The sequence below is a fragment of the Budorcas taxicolor genome, chromosome 1, assembly GCF_023091745.1.
Source record: "Budorcas taxicolor isolate Tak-1 chromosome 1, Takin1.1, whole genome shotgun sequence".
NCBI classification, from domain to species: Eukaryota; Metazoa; Chordata; class Mammalia; order Artiodactyla; family Bovidae; genus Budorcas; species Budorcas taxicolor.
Window position 1 is genome coordinate 134,011,473 of NC_068910.1, and position 17,845 is coordinate 134,029,317.

The following is a 17,845-nucleotide window of genomic DNA, read 5'->3' on the forward strand; positions in this document are numbered from 1 at the left end:
ATAGATATTTGTAATGTGCTGAGAGAGAAAAAACTGGAATTGTATACTCGACAGAATTATATTTGAAAACTGTCTTGAAACTATCTTTCAAAACAGAAACATTTTCAGTCAGATTTGGGTTAGTCAACTACGTCCACTAAAGGAAATGACGGAGAATTTATTTCAAGTAGCAAAAAAAGCAATTTTAGGTGAAAGCTATAAGGTGCAAGAAAAAAATAATGAGCAAAGCAAATGGTAAATAACTGCGTAAAACCAAAGAAGCACTGAATTTATAAAACAGCAATTTCTCATTTGTCGGATTAAGAAGACAAGACAGAGTAAACATAACACATAAGTCAGGCGGGACGATCAGAATCATGTTGTGAATCATGTCGTGTAGGAGAAAGGTAACTTTAAGCTGTGTCGAAATGCATTTTAAAGCTGACCCTAAAGAGTAAAACTGGTAGAGCTTGGAATGATATAAAATTTCCACCAAGAGAAATCAATGACTATAGCCTAAAACCAAAACCAAAAAAAAAAAAAATCAATAAACAGGGACATAAGCATGCTACTTAGAGATATGGACATAATTCCTAAAAAAATCAGTTAAAAGGGCTGAAAGTAGGAAGCAGAGAATAATAATGGTAGGAGTGGTCAGTGTTTTTTATAATAGCCGTATAAAACGTACTCAATCTTTAAACCACGCATAATTTTGATAAAAATAAAAATAAAATTTTATAAAACAAGCCCCTGATGGCCCTGGCCTGGAATTCCCAAAGAACAGTATCCCACTGCCTCCCCACCCCTTAACTCTGGAGGTATCTCTACTCCTTTTATTGCAGATGAACTATTTCTCAGAAAAGGGACTCACTAACCACGTGGTGGGGGCAGGCAGAGCCCAGCCCACCCTCTCTGCTATTCAAGGTCTTGATTGTGACTGTTAAGTGCTTTGCACCATTCCAGGCTCTATCTCAGGAAAAGGAATCAGTCAAGTGCTGAAATATTTACTGACGTCCAAGGATGACTCCTTACAGAAGCCCTGGGTTGTTTAGGGTTCCTGTGGCTAAATTTTGCCTGAGGTGTGCTCCTTTTTTCAGCGCAGGTGTAAAAACCTCAGTGGGAGAACGATTCAGGGTAAAGTGAACAGGACTCTACAGGAAACCACCACATGCAGGGGCAGGTATCCGGAAAGCTGCTCTTCTTGGTGGAGAAGAGGAATCGGCTCTCGAGAAACAGAGGAGAAGGTATGCCTCAGGCCGCGGAGCCTGGGCCAGCCAGCCAGTGAGCAGAAGAGGCTTGCCCCACCAGAGGCACGGGTGCAGCCTCTGGGTGGGAAGGGGCGTCCCGAGGCGCAGGGGGGCTGGCACTCCTCACCTCACCCATCTCTCTTCCTGGGGGGGTCAGAGGCGATTACTCAAACCCCACTCACATCCTGTGGCAACTGAGCCACACGACCAGCCTCATAACAGAGTTTAGATGGCCATTTCCCAGGTGTCTCTAGAACTGGAAATTACCATCCTTCCCTCTGTGCTCAGCTCCTGGTGTCCGGCCACCACTTTCCCTTGTACCATGAATGGAGATTACATTAACAAGAGAGCTTTACTGCTTTGCCTGTGTTACTTTTTTTCCAAGTTGACAACTTCTACTTCTGTAATGTCTTAATGTTCCGAAACATCTGTTTGTGAACCAGCATCGTCAGGGGTGCTAGCACTGCCTGCGAGTAGCATTTCCTAATTAGCAGCTGCTACAGAGTCGACTCCTCGCCCCCCAACCCCCTGATCTGAGCGTTTTTGGCTCCCACTGCTCCTGAGCAGCAGAGTGGGGGTGTGTGGAGAGCCTGCCGTGTCATCCACAGAGGCAATTTCCTCCAGGCAGCCCGGCCACCCCCGCCCCCGAGGCACCACCTACCGCTGCGGCCGCCCCAAGTCAAGTGTTGCCAGCTACACCCTCTGCTTCTGGGGCACAGAGTTGAAGCACAAGTGCTTTATGTTCATTTCCCTCCACTTAGATTCAGATCTCATGCCACGGTGCTAAGTGTTTTCACCTGTGTTAGCTCACTCAACACACGTGACAGCTGGTCAGGCGGGGGTCATGGCACATGAGGGGGACTAAGGGGTAAAGATTGATTGTTCAAGGTCACAGCTCAACAGCAGAGAGAAAACAATCAACGCAGGTCTCCTTCCATCACACCTCAGCCTATTCGGTGACACTGGGCCTTCGAGGCACTAACCAACGAGCAGGGCCAGAGGAAGTCTCACCAGCCTCCAAACTGCAGCCTTCAGCCCAGCTGCACTCCCAGCTTCTAAAAGCAGTGAGACAGTGCCTATCACGTGGGCTCTGGAATCGGACAGACTTGGCCTGGCAGCAGCTGCGTGTTATTAGCTGGAAGACTGAACAAGAGGACATCTAAATTAGCTTCTAACTCAAGAGATGAATGTCACGAGTAATGAAGAGGATGACAATAAAGAAGGAGTAGTGGTGAGATGGAGGATGAATTTATCCCAGGAGGAAGGGCAAAGGGGCGGCAGGTGAAGGGGAAAGCAGGGCAAGGACTGAATTGAGCGGAGAACTAGATATTGGGTGGGAGGAGAAGAGCCAGTGAAAGAGACACAGATGACAAGGGAAGGACAGGATGACATTGAAAGCAGGAGTCAGGAAGGCCGTGTGTGCAGAGATACAGCAGAGAGAAGCCACAGACAGCAGGGCTGCAAAAAGGCCAGAGTCAACTGAAGTTCCCAGGACTTTGGTGAGTGTTGCTTAGAAGATGGAAGGTGAAGGTCAGAGGGCTAGGGGTTTAAAGCTCCCCAGGGAGAGGCTCTGCGAGGTCAATAAGACACTGAGCCCTGACCGCAGTCAGCTGTGGGATTCCCCATTCCTGCCACCTTTTCTGGGATTCTCAACCTGGGAACGCTCTTCAGAGCACTGCGGAGCTGGGTGCCTGTTGTCTGCACGGTTGCATGTGCCAACGTGGCTTCTTAAAACTATGATAGCAGTTTCTTCGTAATTTTCAAAGACTTTCCTAAAATTCAATTGCTCACACAGGGAGGGAAGAAATGAGACTTTATCAGAGAGAGACTGTGAGTCCCTTCTCTTTTTAATTCCTTTGGCTGGAAACCACAAGAGGAGGAGGATATTGTTCACAAGAACTTTAAGGGAGAAGGAAACTAGGCTCCTATTCTCAGAGGTGTTATCAAGAAATCTCATACATTCACAATCTGCAAAGTACGTTTTATGGGATAACTTTGGGGGAGGGGGCTAAATTATCCTATTAGAGCCTGACACTGAGTGCAGTAGGATAGGAATTGTTACCCCATTTTACAGAAGAAAAGGCTGAGGCTCAGTATCAGGGTCACTTGCCCAGAATAACCCAGACAATAAGTGTCAGAGTAGAGACGAGAGGCCAGCTCTTTCATTCCAGTCTTTCCTAATTAACGCACCTACGTGCACACCAGTCACGACAGAGAGCAGCTCAGCCAGCTCTTCCCAAACTATGTAATGTCTGGTGTGTGACCTGTTTCACTAGCTAGCACCCAAGGGCTTCTATTTGTTCTGGGCAGTTGGGAATTCGGCTGTGTGGTCTTTGGTGCCCTCATCCCTCTTCAGAGGTGATCTCTGTCCTCAGGGACCCCAGCAACCAACTACTCTGGCCCTCACATGACAGGACTGAGGCCCAAGAGGGGCAGTAACAGTTCTAAGTCCACAATTCAGTCAGTGCCATTTATGAGCTTTTAAAAATATGTTGACTTTCACACTCAATAGGATAGACATTATCCAAACAAAATGAAAAACAAGAAGTGTTAGCAAGGATATGGAGACATTGGGATCCTTGGTGCTTTGCTGGAGGGAATATAAAAGGGTATAGCTACTGTGGAAAATGGTTTGGTGATTCCTCAAAAACGGAGACATATAATTATCATACGACCCAGCAGTTCCACTGCTAGGCATCCATACAAAAGAACTGAAAGCAGGGAATCAAGATGCCAGATACGTGTACACCCATGTTCCCAGCAGCGTTATTCACGGTAGCCAGAATGTGGAAGCAGACCAAGGGCCCGTCATCAGGTAGACGGATAAACGAACGTGGTGCACGCATGCGACGGTATATTACTCAGCCTTACAAGGGATGGAAACTCTGACACACGTCACACCATGGTGAAACCTGAAAACATTCTGGTAAGTGAAATGAGCCAAACTCAAAACGACAAATACTACATAATTCTGCTTCTTTGTGGTACCTAGAATAGATAAAGTCATACAGAGAGAAAGTAGAATAGAGGTTAGTAGGGGCTGGAGGGAGGGAGGAATAGGAAGTTAATACTTGAGTTTCTGTTTAGAAAATGAAAAGGTTCTGGGAATGAGTGGTAGTGATGGCTGTACACCACTGTGAATGTGATGAACGGCACACTTAAAACGGTCAATTTTATACTACGAATGGTGTGCGTGCTCAGTCACTCAGTCGTGTCCGACTCTGCAACCCCAGGGCCTGTAGCCCACCAGGCTCCTCTGTCCATGGGATTCTCCAGGCAAGAATGCTGGCGTGAGGAGCCATTTCTTCTTCCAGGGGATCTTCCCGGCCTAGGGATCGAACCCACGTCTCCTGCATCTCCTGCACTGGCAGGTGAATTCTTTATCACTGAGCCACTGGGAAGTCACATGACATATTTTTTCACAATAAAAAAAATACATATGTTTACTGAGCATCAACCACACACAAGACACTGGAATCTTGCGTCAAGGAGCTTCAAGAAAGCTGAACTATGGAAATAAATCCCTCTGGTGCTGCTGAGATGATGGCCCAGTGAGGCAGAGCGGGTACTGGGGGAGTTTGGAAGGTGCGGAGCTAAGACCAGAACCCCACTCTCCCTCCCCAGCTGCTGCCCCCTCCTCCAATCCCGGGCCTTCCACAGCAGGGCCCTGGTGGCCTCATGGCCTGCACCCCAGGAATCCTCCAGATGAGGGGGATTTCAGGCCGGATGGCCAGTGGCGGGATGCTCTGGGACCGGCAGGAACCTTGGGGGTGTGGGGGGAGGGTGGCTGCAATCTCACCAGCAAGGCAGCCGCCTGCTCAGCTGGGACACTCTGGGCAGTGTTTTGAAATGCTGCTGCGGATGTAATGATTCTGGGTGGAGGACGTTTAGGAGCCAAATGAGTTTGTGTGAACAAAAGACTCAGCTCTCAATCTGGACTGTCCAGGGCTCTCGGGGAGTTTCGTTTCCTTCCTTGTTCTTACCCTGAAAGGAGCAGCCCCAAGAAAAACCATACACATTGAGAAGTGTTTGGACTCAAGATCCGATGATGTGATTTTTTTAAAAGATTCCCCTGGAAAGGCCTCCTGTCATGAGAAGCATGAACTTTACAAGGCACATTATCCTCCCCTCCCAGTGAAAGAGTCAGCTTTTGTCCAGCTGACCATCCTCCGGGGACAAAGGCAGGCCTGCGGGACTGACCAGGAGTCCGCCTGACCTGGAGCCCACCCGGGACTGGGATCAGGCTTCCAGAGAGGGAATCGCCCCTGAGGTGGCCTCGGGGGGTGCTAAGGAAAGAGGCTGCCTATCTATGCAGGAATGAAAGATGAAGGACCTTGGTGTGACCTCATGCTCCTTGCTTTAAAAATAATTCTATAGGTTTAAGGGGGGACCAAGACCTTTAGAAGGACAAAGGTCAGAAGATTCCCACTGATTATATAAGTAAACAAAAGGCTTTCTGCAGGGAGCCTGTATACCTTGTGCCTTGGTGTTCTTTGTCCCGCTTTACCCTCTGAAAAATAAACATGCACAGAGGAGCTGAAATGGAGGCTCCTTAGCAAAGATGCCGTTTTGAGAAAGAGGCAGAAGCAAGCGGCGCCTGGAGGCGAAGGTTCGGGGTGGGGAGCCGGCCTCCTTGCCTCCCGCGTGGTCACTCTGCCATTCGCTCACACCCAGAGAGGAAGCCTGGTGGCAGGGCTCCACCAAAGGAGGCCTGCCAGGTTAGCGAAACAATAAAGAGGCAAGGAAAACATCCTGGTTCCGAGGAGGAAGGGGGAGAGGCACGGGGAGGGGGCAGGAAGCCTGGGCGCTACCGGGGCGGCAGGCGGACTGAGCCAGACGCCGGTGCCTTTACACAGTCTGCAGTCCCGTCACTCCACCGGCCTACGAGAGGTGGTCAGGCCTCCGAGGAAACCAGAGAAGCATCATTTGTCTGGAAAGTTTACAGGGTTAGAAAATGTACACATCAGACCCACGTTGGGGCCTGGACTGCAGAAGAGAAGAGGTGGTTGCCGTGGTCACTGCCTCTCATGGGACCAGGGTGGGGGGCTCAGCGTGGGCCCACTGGGAGCCGGCAGGGGCAAAGGAAAACCAATTTGGGGAGATAAATTAAAAGTTTACTAACAGCCTTTTAAAATTAAGGTTGAGAAACCTGACACTCGATTCAAATAAAACCAATACTTGAAAAATCACCTGCCATAGCCAGTGAAAACCAAAGTAAAATGGAGAAGAAAGGAATGGGGCTGAAGAGAGAAATAAGACAAAGGGGAGAAACTTACAGAGGGAGGGAGAGATAAACCCAGGGGGAATTTTTTTAAAAGACGCCCACCGGAGTAGGGTAATTATTGGTTATTATTACGGCAGCCCAGATGAGGGGAGCACTGGCTTCCAGCAGGCACGTGCCAGCACTTCACAGGGACCATCCCAGCTAATCCTCTTGGCAGCCCTGGGAGGTAGGCACCGTTAATATCCCTGTTTTCTGATAAAGACACTGAGGCGCAGTGAGATAAGTAAACTGGCCAAGGTTACATGGCAAATAGAATCCCTAGACATCAACCCAGGTCTGTCCAACTCCAAAGAAAGACTGATTAAAACAATGGAAATAAAGATTGAAGGTTAGAAAAGGAAGAAGCGAAACAAAGACACCTGTGAATGGGAAAGCGGGAAAGGGCTGAGGCAGACCTCCTGCTTCCAGGACGTCCGCCAAGGGACCCGGGCTCCACACTGCAGCTTCACTACCCAAATGGGATGACACACCACGACAGCTTGGGTCGCCCACCATCAGAATGGAGTTATGTGAACTTAATTCCATCTGATTAACAAGTGATGGGATTCAGGAGGAGGAAGGAAGAAAGGGACGATGGGAGGATGGGAGGAAAGAAGGGAGGGAAGAGTCCACAATGATTACCCATGAGTGAGGAAAGGCAGCGAAACAAAGATGACGGGGGTTTTCAACGTGCATTGGAGAGATTAACAGGACCATTATCAGGCAAAGGGAGGCCAGGTCTAGGGAAGCAAAAGGGCGACATGTCTGCGTTTATGACTGCTATCTGAGGTGTTAGAAGTGAAGCAGGATAAATGTGTGAATGTCTGACTGCTGGCTGAAGGCATGGAACTGGGTTTCTGCAGAGAAGACGGGTTGTATGGGAACCACCCCCTCAGTGAAAACAGGTGAAGCCCTGCTGTCTCCTCTCCAAGCCTTCCTTCCTGCCATCCTCCTATCTAGAATACCCTGCTCTCTTGCCCTTGGCTTTCTGGCAAAAGCTGACTCATTTCTCATGCCCAGCCCAGAGACTGCCACCTCCAAGAAGCCTTCCCAAAGACAACTCTCTCCCTCAACACTACTGTTTTACTTTTTTATACAATTAGTAACTTACATGATCCCATTTCTGTGTCCCCTGTGAGAGACTGTGGCTAACAAGAGATGCTCGATAAATGTTCACTGCACTGAGCTGGAGGGAAAAGCCCAAGGGCAGGGCTGTGAGGGATACCCCATTTGGTGGGAGAGGCAAAGACGAGGAGAAGCTATTCAGCCAGTTCCAGCTTAGAGGATAGACAGAGGCTTGAAAAAGGCCACCGAGATTTTCTAGAATGTTCTTCCTCCCTCTACCTCCTCTCCACCTTCCCCTTCTCCTCTCACATCTACCTTCTCCATGGAGCCCCACCTCACTTAAGAGTAGTAACAATGTCCGATGTGTTCCCCTGAAGCATCAATGACTGACTCACACGCAGCACACACATCTACAAAGCTCATCCACAAGGATGGATCCACTTCACCCCCTACAACCACACTGTGCGGCAGACACAACTGGTGTTATCACCTCCGTTTTACAGATACGGACACAGGCTCAGAGATAAAAAGTCCTGCCCAAGGTCCCCGTCAGTTCATTATATTATGACTCATTACTTGATATGTCTATATTTAAATATGCTTTCACAGTCATAATTATATTTGCTTCTCCTCAAAAGCCTTGTTAGGGAAGCATTAATAGACATTATTATCTTCATTTTTAATCTAAGGACAGTAAGACCCAGAGACATTAGGTGTCTGCCCAGTGCCCCATACCTAGAAAGACCTAGAAAGTGAGGGGTTAAGAGCAGAAGTTCTCTGACCCCGTCAGAGCACTTGAGCGACCACTGGTATCTGTCTTTCCAGCCCTCCCAGCGGCTAGAGACAGCGGCACTCTATCACCGCAAGGCGTGACGATACTATAAATAATTCCTAGCAAACCACAAGAATTCACCTCCCCAGAGGCGGGTCCCCTGCAAGGAGGTCCCATCGAGACCACACTTATTCCAACAGTGCTGCCACTGCTCGCGCTCTTCTCTAAAATTCCCTCATTTTCAACAGAGCCTGCAGAATATTCTCTGGAGTTTCCTAGATAACAGCAATTTTTCATCCCTTGATAAAGGGGTTAGATTATTTTAGGAACAGACACAAATTCAAGGCCCATTCTAATATAAGAGATGGAGATAAGTTGAACCCATTTTGGATCTGGGAGAAGGTATAACTGCAAAAATAAAACAAACCAGCAGCCAGTTGCTCGTGCCCCGCAAACCAGCTCTGAAGTGGCCCCCAACTCCTTCAAACACTTTGGAGGCGTGTGTCAGTAACGTCCAAAGGTTCTGACCTGAAGAAGAGCACTCACGGGCCACAGAGGCCCAACTATGACTGACTTTCAAAGGCTTAAGGTTTTGGAGTCATGTACACCTTGCATACTGTTTTTGTTGAATCCTAACTGCTTCGTGTGCGTTAACCTGGTCTCCTCAGATGACTATGAGCAAGGACTGTCGCACTGAGTTTTTCCAGCTTCAAATCTTGCTCTTTCCTCTCTGCATCTGAAGCTACGGATGGAGAGAGAGAGTTCTAGAAGACCACAGGTGAGAGTGGCAGGGGTTCGGGGTGAGAGAGAATCAGGTAACAGAGGTCCTTGGAAGGAGCCTTGAATCTGGAGGTGAAGGCCTCCAGTGGCAGGCCACCAGTACAACGGTCGGTGTGAACAGGCCTGGGCTTAGGGAGTGTCATCATGGCCAATACTTACAGAGCTCTCCTGCCCAGGCACCCACATCTGCTCTCTAGGGTATTATGACACTCTGTTCCCCGAGCAGGGGCCTATTAATGGCCCATTTGACAAATGAGAAACTGAAGGCACACAGAGGCTGAGTAACACAGCAAGGCCCCACAGCTGGCTAGTGGCCCTGTTAGGGTTTGGACTGAGTCTGTCTGACCTCCAAGCCAGGACCTCCCCAGGTCCATGACTGCAAAGCCGGCAAGGCTCTCATCCACACCCTGGCAAAAGATGATCCCAGAAAAAGTCTCACCTGGAGGGAGTGGTGGTCCCAGAGAACAGAAGTAAAACTCATTCCCACATTGAAGCTGGGGACGGGAAACAGTGGTTGTCAATACTGGCCTGACACTCGGTAATCACCAGTCAGGACCTCACCCAAAGAACAACATCCCACCAGATTACAACCGGGTGTCTCTCCTCCAGATTCTTGCTGCTCCTTCCTCCTGTGTGAGCCTCTGTTCAGACGCCCGGGATGGCGCAGGGCCAGCTGGAGAGCTTGACCTCGGCCTCTGCCCTCCTCTCGTCACCCGTCTTCCTCCCTGGTCTTCATCTCCCAACTTATCAAAGACATTAAGCAGAAACTTGTCAAACGTAACAAATCCACCTCCTTGCCTCCAGCAGCCCAGCTCCTTCCCTGCCCAGAGATTGGGGGTGGCTCTTATTCAGAGTCTCCAGTGAATTCAGAGCCCCCTCTCCAGCGCCCCCGCCCCAACAACCCCAGGAGCTGAGAACAGAGAGCCTTACCTGCTGCCTACACCATCTGACCTTAAGCCTTCCTCAGACATGCTTACACGGCAGAATGACAACATGACGCTCAAGTGCCCCAAACCGAAATCCAGCTCAAAGGCGTGTGTCCCTCTTGAGCAGCCTCTGGGGGCCTGCTGGCTCCTTAAGAGATCTTACAAGAGGGGCCCTGGAGCGTGCGGCGGCACGAGTGCTGCCACCGTAGCACTGGGGCAGAGGGTGGCCTAAGGCCAGGCAGATGCTCCCTGTGCCAGGGCCCACGCTGGGCACTAGGGAACAAACGCGAGCAAAATCTACACTTCCTCCCACGGAGCAGCAGCTCACGTGGGCTCACAAGTGCACACTCAGAGCCACTGGCTCCCCACAGTCTATTCTCCACATCACTCCTCTGCTTAACACCCCTTCTGGCGCCTCGAAGACAGTCTGCCCTCCTCACCGCCCTCCCGTGGCCCCATGTGCCCTGGGCCACTGTGGCCTCCCGTCTCTCCATCCTGAAACAGGCAGCAGCTCCTTCTGGCCTTGGGGCCTCTGCACAGGCTGCTCCCTCTGCCTGCAAGGCAGGCACCATTATAGCTGGAGACACCTGCGCCTCGTCTCCAGGACAGGAAGGGGCTGGCTGTGTACAGTGATCTGAGGGTTAGGACAGGAGTGGTGTGAGAAGAAGCCGGAGAGCTGGTGGGGTCAGACCTGCGGATCTTGGGTTCTACCAGGAGGTGTAAATTTATTCTCAGCACAACAGAAAGCCCATGGAGGGTTGAGAGTGAGGGGTTCAGCCCATGAGTGAGGTTACCAGAAGTACGTTTTAAGGAAATTGCTGGCTCCTGGGAGCGCAGAGCAGAGGGAGAGCCTGAGCAGACGCAGGGAGGACAGAAGAACAGCAGAGATGAAGAAGGCGGATCGGGGACATAGTCCTGAGACAGAAGAACAGCAGAGATGAAGAAGGCGGATTGGGGATATAGTCCTGAAACAGAAGAACAGCAGAGACGAAGAAGGCAGATGGGGGACATAGTCCTGAAACAGAAGAACAGCAGAGATGAAGAAGGCGGATCTGGGATATAGTTCTGAAACAAAAGCAGCTGGAGTTGCCCCCCATCACTGCACACACACACCAAAACGTAGAGGGTCAGGACAAAGAGGATGGAGGGCGGCTTCTCAGCTTCTCTTTTATGTAACTAGGTGGACGGTATCACCAACTCCTGCCTCGGTAGGATGGGGCAGTCAACGATGATTTGGGGTGGGAATCAAGGGCCCCAGGTCTCTGATCTTCCTCTTTGCCCAGGGAGGCCAACATCTGCCTTCTTCCCTCAGACCTCATTCTCCCCATCACCCTTTTCCTTCCAACTGAAACAGTGTACAGACGAGACAAGACTCAGCAACTAAAGTCAGCTTACGTGTTCCTTCACAGCTTTGTATGCCCACAGTGGGCACTGACTCAAATCACCTGCCCTTCCACAGCCAGCCCCAAGCTGCCCAGCCCTCACGCTGCCCTCAGGCCTGCCTGGCCCCTTGCCAAGTGCTGCTTCCTTCTCGCCACCTACGCTGGACGTTCTCCATCAGGTCAGAGCTGGCTTTCTCTTCTTCCAGGGTGTTCACTGCTGCTCAGCCTGCCAGGCTGAATCAGCCCTAAACTCACCTGAGCTCAGTTCTGCATTCTCAGTCTGCGGAAGACACCCACAGGGGCAGGCTACAGTCTTGACAGCAAAGGCGCTTCAGCTGATGGAAACCAGCTCCTCTCTTCCCTGTACTCCCATCATCCCTGCAGCCAGGTGGTCACCAGGCTCTCCTGCATGGGTTCTTGCATCGCTTCCTTTCAATTTCCACTCACTCCATTCTAGCCCTGCTCAGCCTTTCCCTCCCAGCCTCTGGATATACTGCCCATCAACATTCCAGTATCTCTGACATGGCTGCTGGGCTGTAGTATGGGCAGACGCGTATGTGATACACCCATGGGCCCCAGCACCAAGCGTGTGTGAACACTCAACAAGAAAACAATACTGCTCCTTCCTCGCAAGCCCTCAGGGGGCTCCTCACTGTGGATGAGACAAACACAGACGCCTTCAAGAGGCCTTGAAAGCCTTCCCAACATGACCCAGTCCTCCTTTCTAGTCCTGTCTTCAATGACTCCAGTTATACTAGAGTCTAACTAGTCTCCCCAGGTCCTCTCTCCCATCTTCTTGGCTGTTAAGAAGCTGCATTAAAAAAAATAAATAATAAAAACTTCAATGTTTCAATATTTGGGATTTTGCTGATGTTAATAGCCTCCCCATCTGTCTATCCATATTCAGGCAACTCCTTCCCTCTCTCTATCGTGTCCCCCCGGACGGCCCACATCAGCTGTCTCTCCACCTCTGCAAGTTGCAGGCTGTCTTCATCCACAGCATACCTAAGGGTCAGTATGACTGTCCCGTGACGATGCGTGAGCCATGAGTCACTCCTGCACCATCATTTCGCCTTTTAGACATCGGTATTTGCACTCCAACAAGCCTGCATGTACCCCAGGTGCACGCACCCTCCCTATGGCCTGCCGGAGTTCCTCACACAGAGAGAGGGCTCTGTACATATTTTCTGATCTACAGATCCATCAAATGTGACGCACACAGTCACATACCACACTCCAACGAAAGAAGAGGGAGAAGATAGGACAGAAACATCTTTGTTTTGGTCTAAGCAAGATGTATGGTAAGTGGGTAGAAGAGGGCATAGATGTGAAAAAAGAAACAATTCTACAGCCTTGAATGGGGTAACATTTGATGTCTCCTCCTACTGAATGGGTATTCATAACACGGCCTCAGAGTATCAGCCTTGTTCCTGGAGAGCCCGTTAAGAACATCACCAATTCATTTCAGTTTGGTTGCTATCGAATGTAGCTACCTCTAGCACCAATACCCTATGGACTGGCATATAAGCAGGGTGTAATTCACATTCTGTATATAAAATACCATCTCATACGTGTAGAAAGGTTCATGGTCCCACTCTCTTTCATTAGAATCTCTACTCTGCAGGTTGTCCCCATTACCCCTGCCATCTCCTCATCCCAATCCTAGTCCCTATTCTCTAAAAAAGGGTGAGAGCAAGCAACCAGGAAAGAAGGATGATATGCTGGAGAGGATCTTAGTGATCGAGACAACTCTCACCCCATTTTACTGATGAGAAAACAGGCTACATGATAATTGTGGAAAGAGCAAATGGATCTGGTCAGATCGATTTAAATTCTTCCTCCTCCCTTTATATGTCTTATCTAACATCACCAGGCTTCAGTTTCCACAACTGTAAAAGGGCAATAATATCCCTCGTGGGGGTTATTTTGAGAATTAAATGGGATGAGGAATGCAAAAGTTCCCACCACACAGATGCTCAAAGACTAGAAGTCAAAGAGGGAGTGAAACTGTCTTTCCTGTTGCTTCCTTCCCCAGGATTCTTGAAAGGAGGGACATTTACTTCAGCTGAAACCTCTGTTCACACAAAAGCGGGTGGGGCAGAGGGCAGCCGCTGAAGGACACACCGAGGACTCAGAAACTGCAGCTGCCATAGGGGCTTTGCTTTCCTTCTGAGCGGCTGAGACAACACACCAGTTCCGAGAAGGCCGTTTTCAGCCAGCTGGGCAGGGCTGCCGGAAGGCAGAGGGGAATCACTGGGAGGGCACAGGCTCCTCCCGGCCCCCGCTCCAGGACCATGGGTGCAGTAACTGCCCAGCTGGGCAGCAAACACCTTTCATTCTCACTCTGCCCACACCACTGGGGCAGGAAACGGCAGTTTAGCATTTGCACGCATGAGGTTAAAAGGATGTGGTTTTTAAACACACACAGGCCAGGGTGAGCCCCTTTTCCCACACCTCTCCTTCTATTTGGGGTACCCCCCATCAAAGCAATAGGGCTGCTCAGGAATCCCCACCACCACCACCAGTCCCAGCCAGGACGGTTCTGAAGGGAAGCCCCTCTCTCTTCCCTGGGGGCTGCCTCCTGCCTAGCTCGGGTCCTCACTGCACTATGCAAGGGTTCCCCCCAGCTAAAGCTGAGTGACCAGCTGGCCCGCAAAGTTACAGCCACTCAGGCGACAGCTCTGTAACAGCCCAGAAGGGGCTGGGCTCGCTGTGCTTCCTTTACTCTAGGGAACTGCATTTTTCTATGATTATTATTCCTTGGGTTGGCTGCTCAGCTCCTCAGCGTCATTTCCCCTTTGGGTGGGAAAGTTCTTTCCTTCTGCATTGATTTTCATTATGACTTAAGCCTCCTCCCCCAACCCCCACTCTCATTTGCGGATCTCACAATTAAAGCCTGGCATACGGACTGCAAAAGTCAGTGTATGAACGTAAGCACTCCGCTTAAAACTGTGGCTTGGAAACCCCAAGTTGTTAAAAAAAAAAGAAAAGCAAGGGAAAGGAAACCTCGAGGACTTGGCATCCTATCTCCGCTGGCTGAAACACCAGCAACAAATTGAGCTGAACAGCCTGCGGGTGACAGGTGGGCGCAAAAGTTTAACAAAGGCCACACAAACGGGAAGCAGGGCAGAGCTGCTGGGCAGGGACTTGTAGTCTAAGGCAGGCTAACAACCCACAGAATGCAAGCCCAATCACTCAACAGTGAGAACCTTGAACTCTGCCAAGAGGACAGGGCTAGAAATGGCCCTGGGGAAGAAAAGGGCATCTCTGGTCCCTCTGTTGACACCGTATTTGGAAGCCCAGGCCATGAGGACCAGGCACTGACCACCAACATCCCCACAACACAAGGGGCTGTAGGCAGTTTCCCCAACAATCCAACGAAGCACCTTATTTGTAAGACTCAGGGCTCATAACCAGCAGCAGCAAGCATCTCCCCAAAGACAAGAGCACTGGTGCAGATACTGGCTGTCCATCTGTCAGGGGTGCAGAGAGGGCAGACGTCCAAATGGGATCCTGTGTGGACCACAGGGCCTCCAGAGGCCCTTCCAGCATTGAGACGTGGCTGCCTTGGAAATAACTGATTGTACCTTGTGTTACACAGTGGCCGATCAAAAAACGTCCAAAGAAAATCTCAGAGGTTACTAGGAAACTCAAACTCACTGAACATCACTTGATGCAAATTTCTTGTTCATTGTTTCTTTTTTCCCTCTAAGTGACATTGTCTGAGCCACCACCAGAGAAGAAGCACAAGTCCTGCCTGAATCCTCAGCTGCATCAGTAGCTTCTATTAGTTTTCAACACGTAATCAATTTCCTCTCTTCTACTCTCACCTTCCTTACATTCCACCTGAGAGCCAGCCTGAGCTCAACTGAAGCCAAGACACTCCTCGGGTGGTCTCTGTGGAGGGGTGGGAGGAACAGGGGAGATCCTCTCAGGTCAGAGAAGTTTGAGATGCCCCCAGCTCCTGCCTAGCTGCTCTCTGTGGCTCTCATGTGCGTGTCTCTAGAGCCACCACGCACCTGAAACCTCCTTTGCTCTCACCTCCCCAAAGGAATCTTTGCAACTGGAGAGGTTGCAAAGTCAAGACTAGCAGAGTTACCCGCCACGCCTGTGAGGAAGCATGGATCATCTACGGTGGCAGGGGTCCCTGACCAGCAAGGGAGATCAGCCCCAGCTCTCACCTGCTGAGTCCCCTAAGCCAGCTGCCTCCACTGTCCCTCTCTTGCAACATCGAGCTCTGTGTGATATGTGAGGATTCTCAGCCACAAGAGAAGGAAGGAGACCTCTGTACCAGTCTCATCCATTCAGGTCCCTCGCAAGTCAGCATCCCTCCCACCCATCCATGAACAAGACCAGACCCTACAGCTAAGAAAGCCTGACTTCCAGCCATAGAAAGCTGCTTTCAGTTCCCGTACTCCACTTTCATTTAGAGGACTGATACGTTTCTGCACAGTATTCTTGGTTACTTTCCTTGTGTGCGAAAACCAGGAAATGTTCTCTTTTATGTTCTTGATTCCTTTCCGTGGAACTTAAAACAATGTGCACTGTAAGTCACCTAGAGTTGGAGTCACGGTGAGTATCTCTCTCAGGTCTCTGGAAGCTTCTTTCCCCTCTCTCTTCCCTTTACAGTTTCTCAGTCTTGTGCCTGTGATGGAGAAGTTCACAAGGGCAAGGCATTTGCAATGATGAGAGTACTAATGAATGTGAAATTGAGTTTTTACTTGAGGATTTGATTGTTTTTAAAGCTTTTTGCTTATTTAGTTAGAGGAAGCATTCCTAGGTGCAATGAAGTAAGCTAATTCCTATCCCAGGAAGTTTGTGTGATATGAGAGACTTAAATGAAGTATCCACTAGGAAGATGAAACCTGTCTTCAGCCTTCACCTAAACTCTAAGACAGTATCTAGCGCTCCAAGTGACCTGGCTTCTCTGGGTAACCCAGGAGAACAGATGCCTTGTGTCACTCATGGGAAGGCAGTGGTTTAATACCACTGCATTGCTGGCTTTGTTCAAAGCACTTTCCACTTATTTTTACTTTCATTTTGTCCCATCATCACCAAGAGGCTGGGAAGAGCTAGAGTCATTACTTCCATTTCACAGATGGAGAGACCGAGATCAAAAGAGGTGACATTCCCGGGGTCACAATGGTACTATGGTTGGAATTCCACTTGGCCCTTAGCATGTCTTCCAGACCCAAAGAAGGAACTGGATACAAAGGTCTGGAGGAGAGCAGGCAGATCCCTCCCTGAGTGGACCAGCGGTGGCTGTGTATGGAGCCACAGCTCATCAGGAAAAGAAAAGGGAGGAAAGGCTGGGGGACAGTCCTGTGTTGGGGTCTGCCGTACAGGGCTTCACCCTGGAACCCCTACCTCCACACAGTCCCTGGATCTCTCTGCTTTACAGCCAGCCAGTGGAGTGTTTGGTTTCCAACTACATCCTTTGTCTTTTACAAATATCCTTAGGGCTAGAACCCTTTTTTAAAAACTCAGTTATTTAAATTCGAAAGTCAGACTCTGTACCGAGAGGGGCCTATTTCTGCATCCATAGGAAAAAAAAAAAGAAATGGAACTGGGGAATGGGCTGGCCGGATGTTATCACCTCCGAAGTGGGAGAAGTGCTTTTTGTGAGGTTTGGGTTTTTCCTTTTATTTTTAAGGTGGGTGTATACAGGATCCCGGGTCCACCATGGGAGATAAGTTTTCTTCCAAGGGGTTGGGGGGACAACAGGATGGTCACACCCCCCAGGCCAGCCTCCCGCGAAAGCGTCTAGGAAACCACTCTTCCTGGCTCGCTGCCCTCCCTCCGGGTCCACCCGCAGAGTCCCGGCGCGCCCGGCCAAGCGGAGCCCCCACGGGGGTGAGCGTCGCCCGGGCCTAGGGCGAGGGGATGCGGCCCCGGGCGCGCCCACGCCCCCAGCCCGAGGCTCGCGCGGCGCTCGGCCCCCGCTCTCACTCACCCGCGCTCGCGCCTTGGGGGGCCCGGCTCGAGGGTCCCGGCCGCCTCGCGGCGCCCGGCGCAGGGGCGGTCTGGCGGTGGCCGGGGGATGCGGGCCCGCGGCGCTCCGGGGGCGGCGTGGGCGACGGCGGCAGCTCGCGACCCGGGCTGGACTCGGTCGGCCACGCCGGCCCCGCGCCTGCCGGGGAGGGCGGCTGGCCCCGCGTCCCGGGGGCGGCCGGCGGCGGCAGCAGCAGCGGCAGCAGCAGCAGCAGCAGCAGGAGCGGCGGCGAGGCCATGGTGGCGGCGCCCGCCCGCGCTCACATGCCCGGCGCGCGGGGCGGGCGCGGGGCGGCCGCGGGTGCGAGGGACGCGGGCGGCGGGTGCCGCGCGGGGCCGGGGAAGTGAGCGAAGTGAGGCTGCGAGCGCGGTCCCCGCCTCAAAAGTTGTGGGGAGCCGGGGGAGGGAGGCCGGGGGCCGGGCGGGCGCGGCGGAGGCGG

General features: G+C 51.2%; 1 protein-coding gene across 1 annotated transcript in view; it reads right to left on the reverse strand.

Annotated features, from left to right (window-relative positions):
- Positions 1–17,644, reverse strand: part of HEG1 (heart development protein with EGF like domains 1) — an 83,661-nt gene extending 66,017 nt beyond the window's left edge. The window contains exon 1 of the mRNA XM_052645155.1: positions 17,368–17,644. Coding sequence (XP_052501115.1) covers positions 17,368–17,644 — 277 coding nt within the window. The remainder of the gene's footprint in view (positions 1–17,367) is intronic.
- Positions 17,645–17,845: the final 201 nt, after the last annotated feature.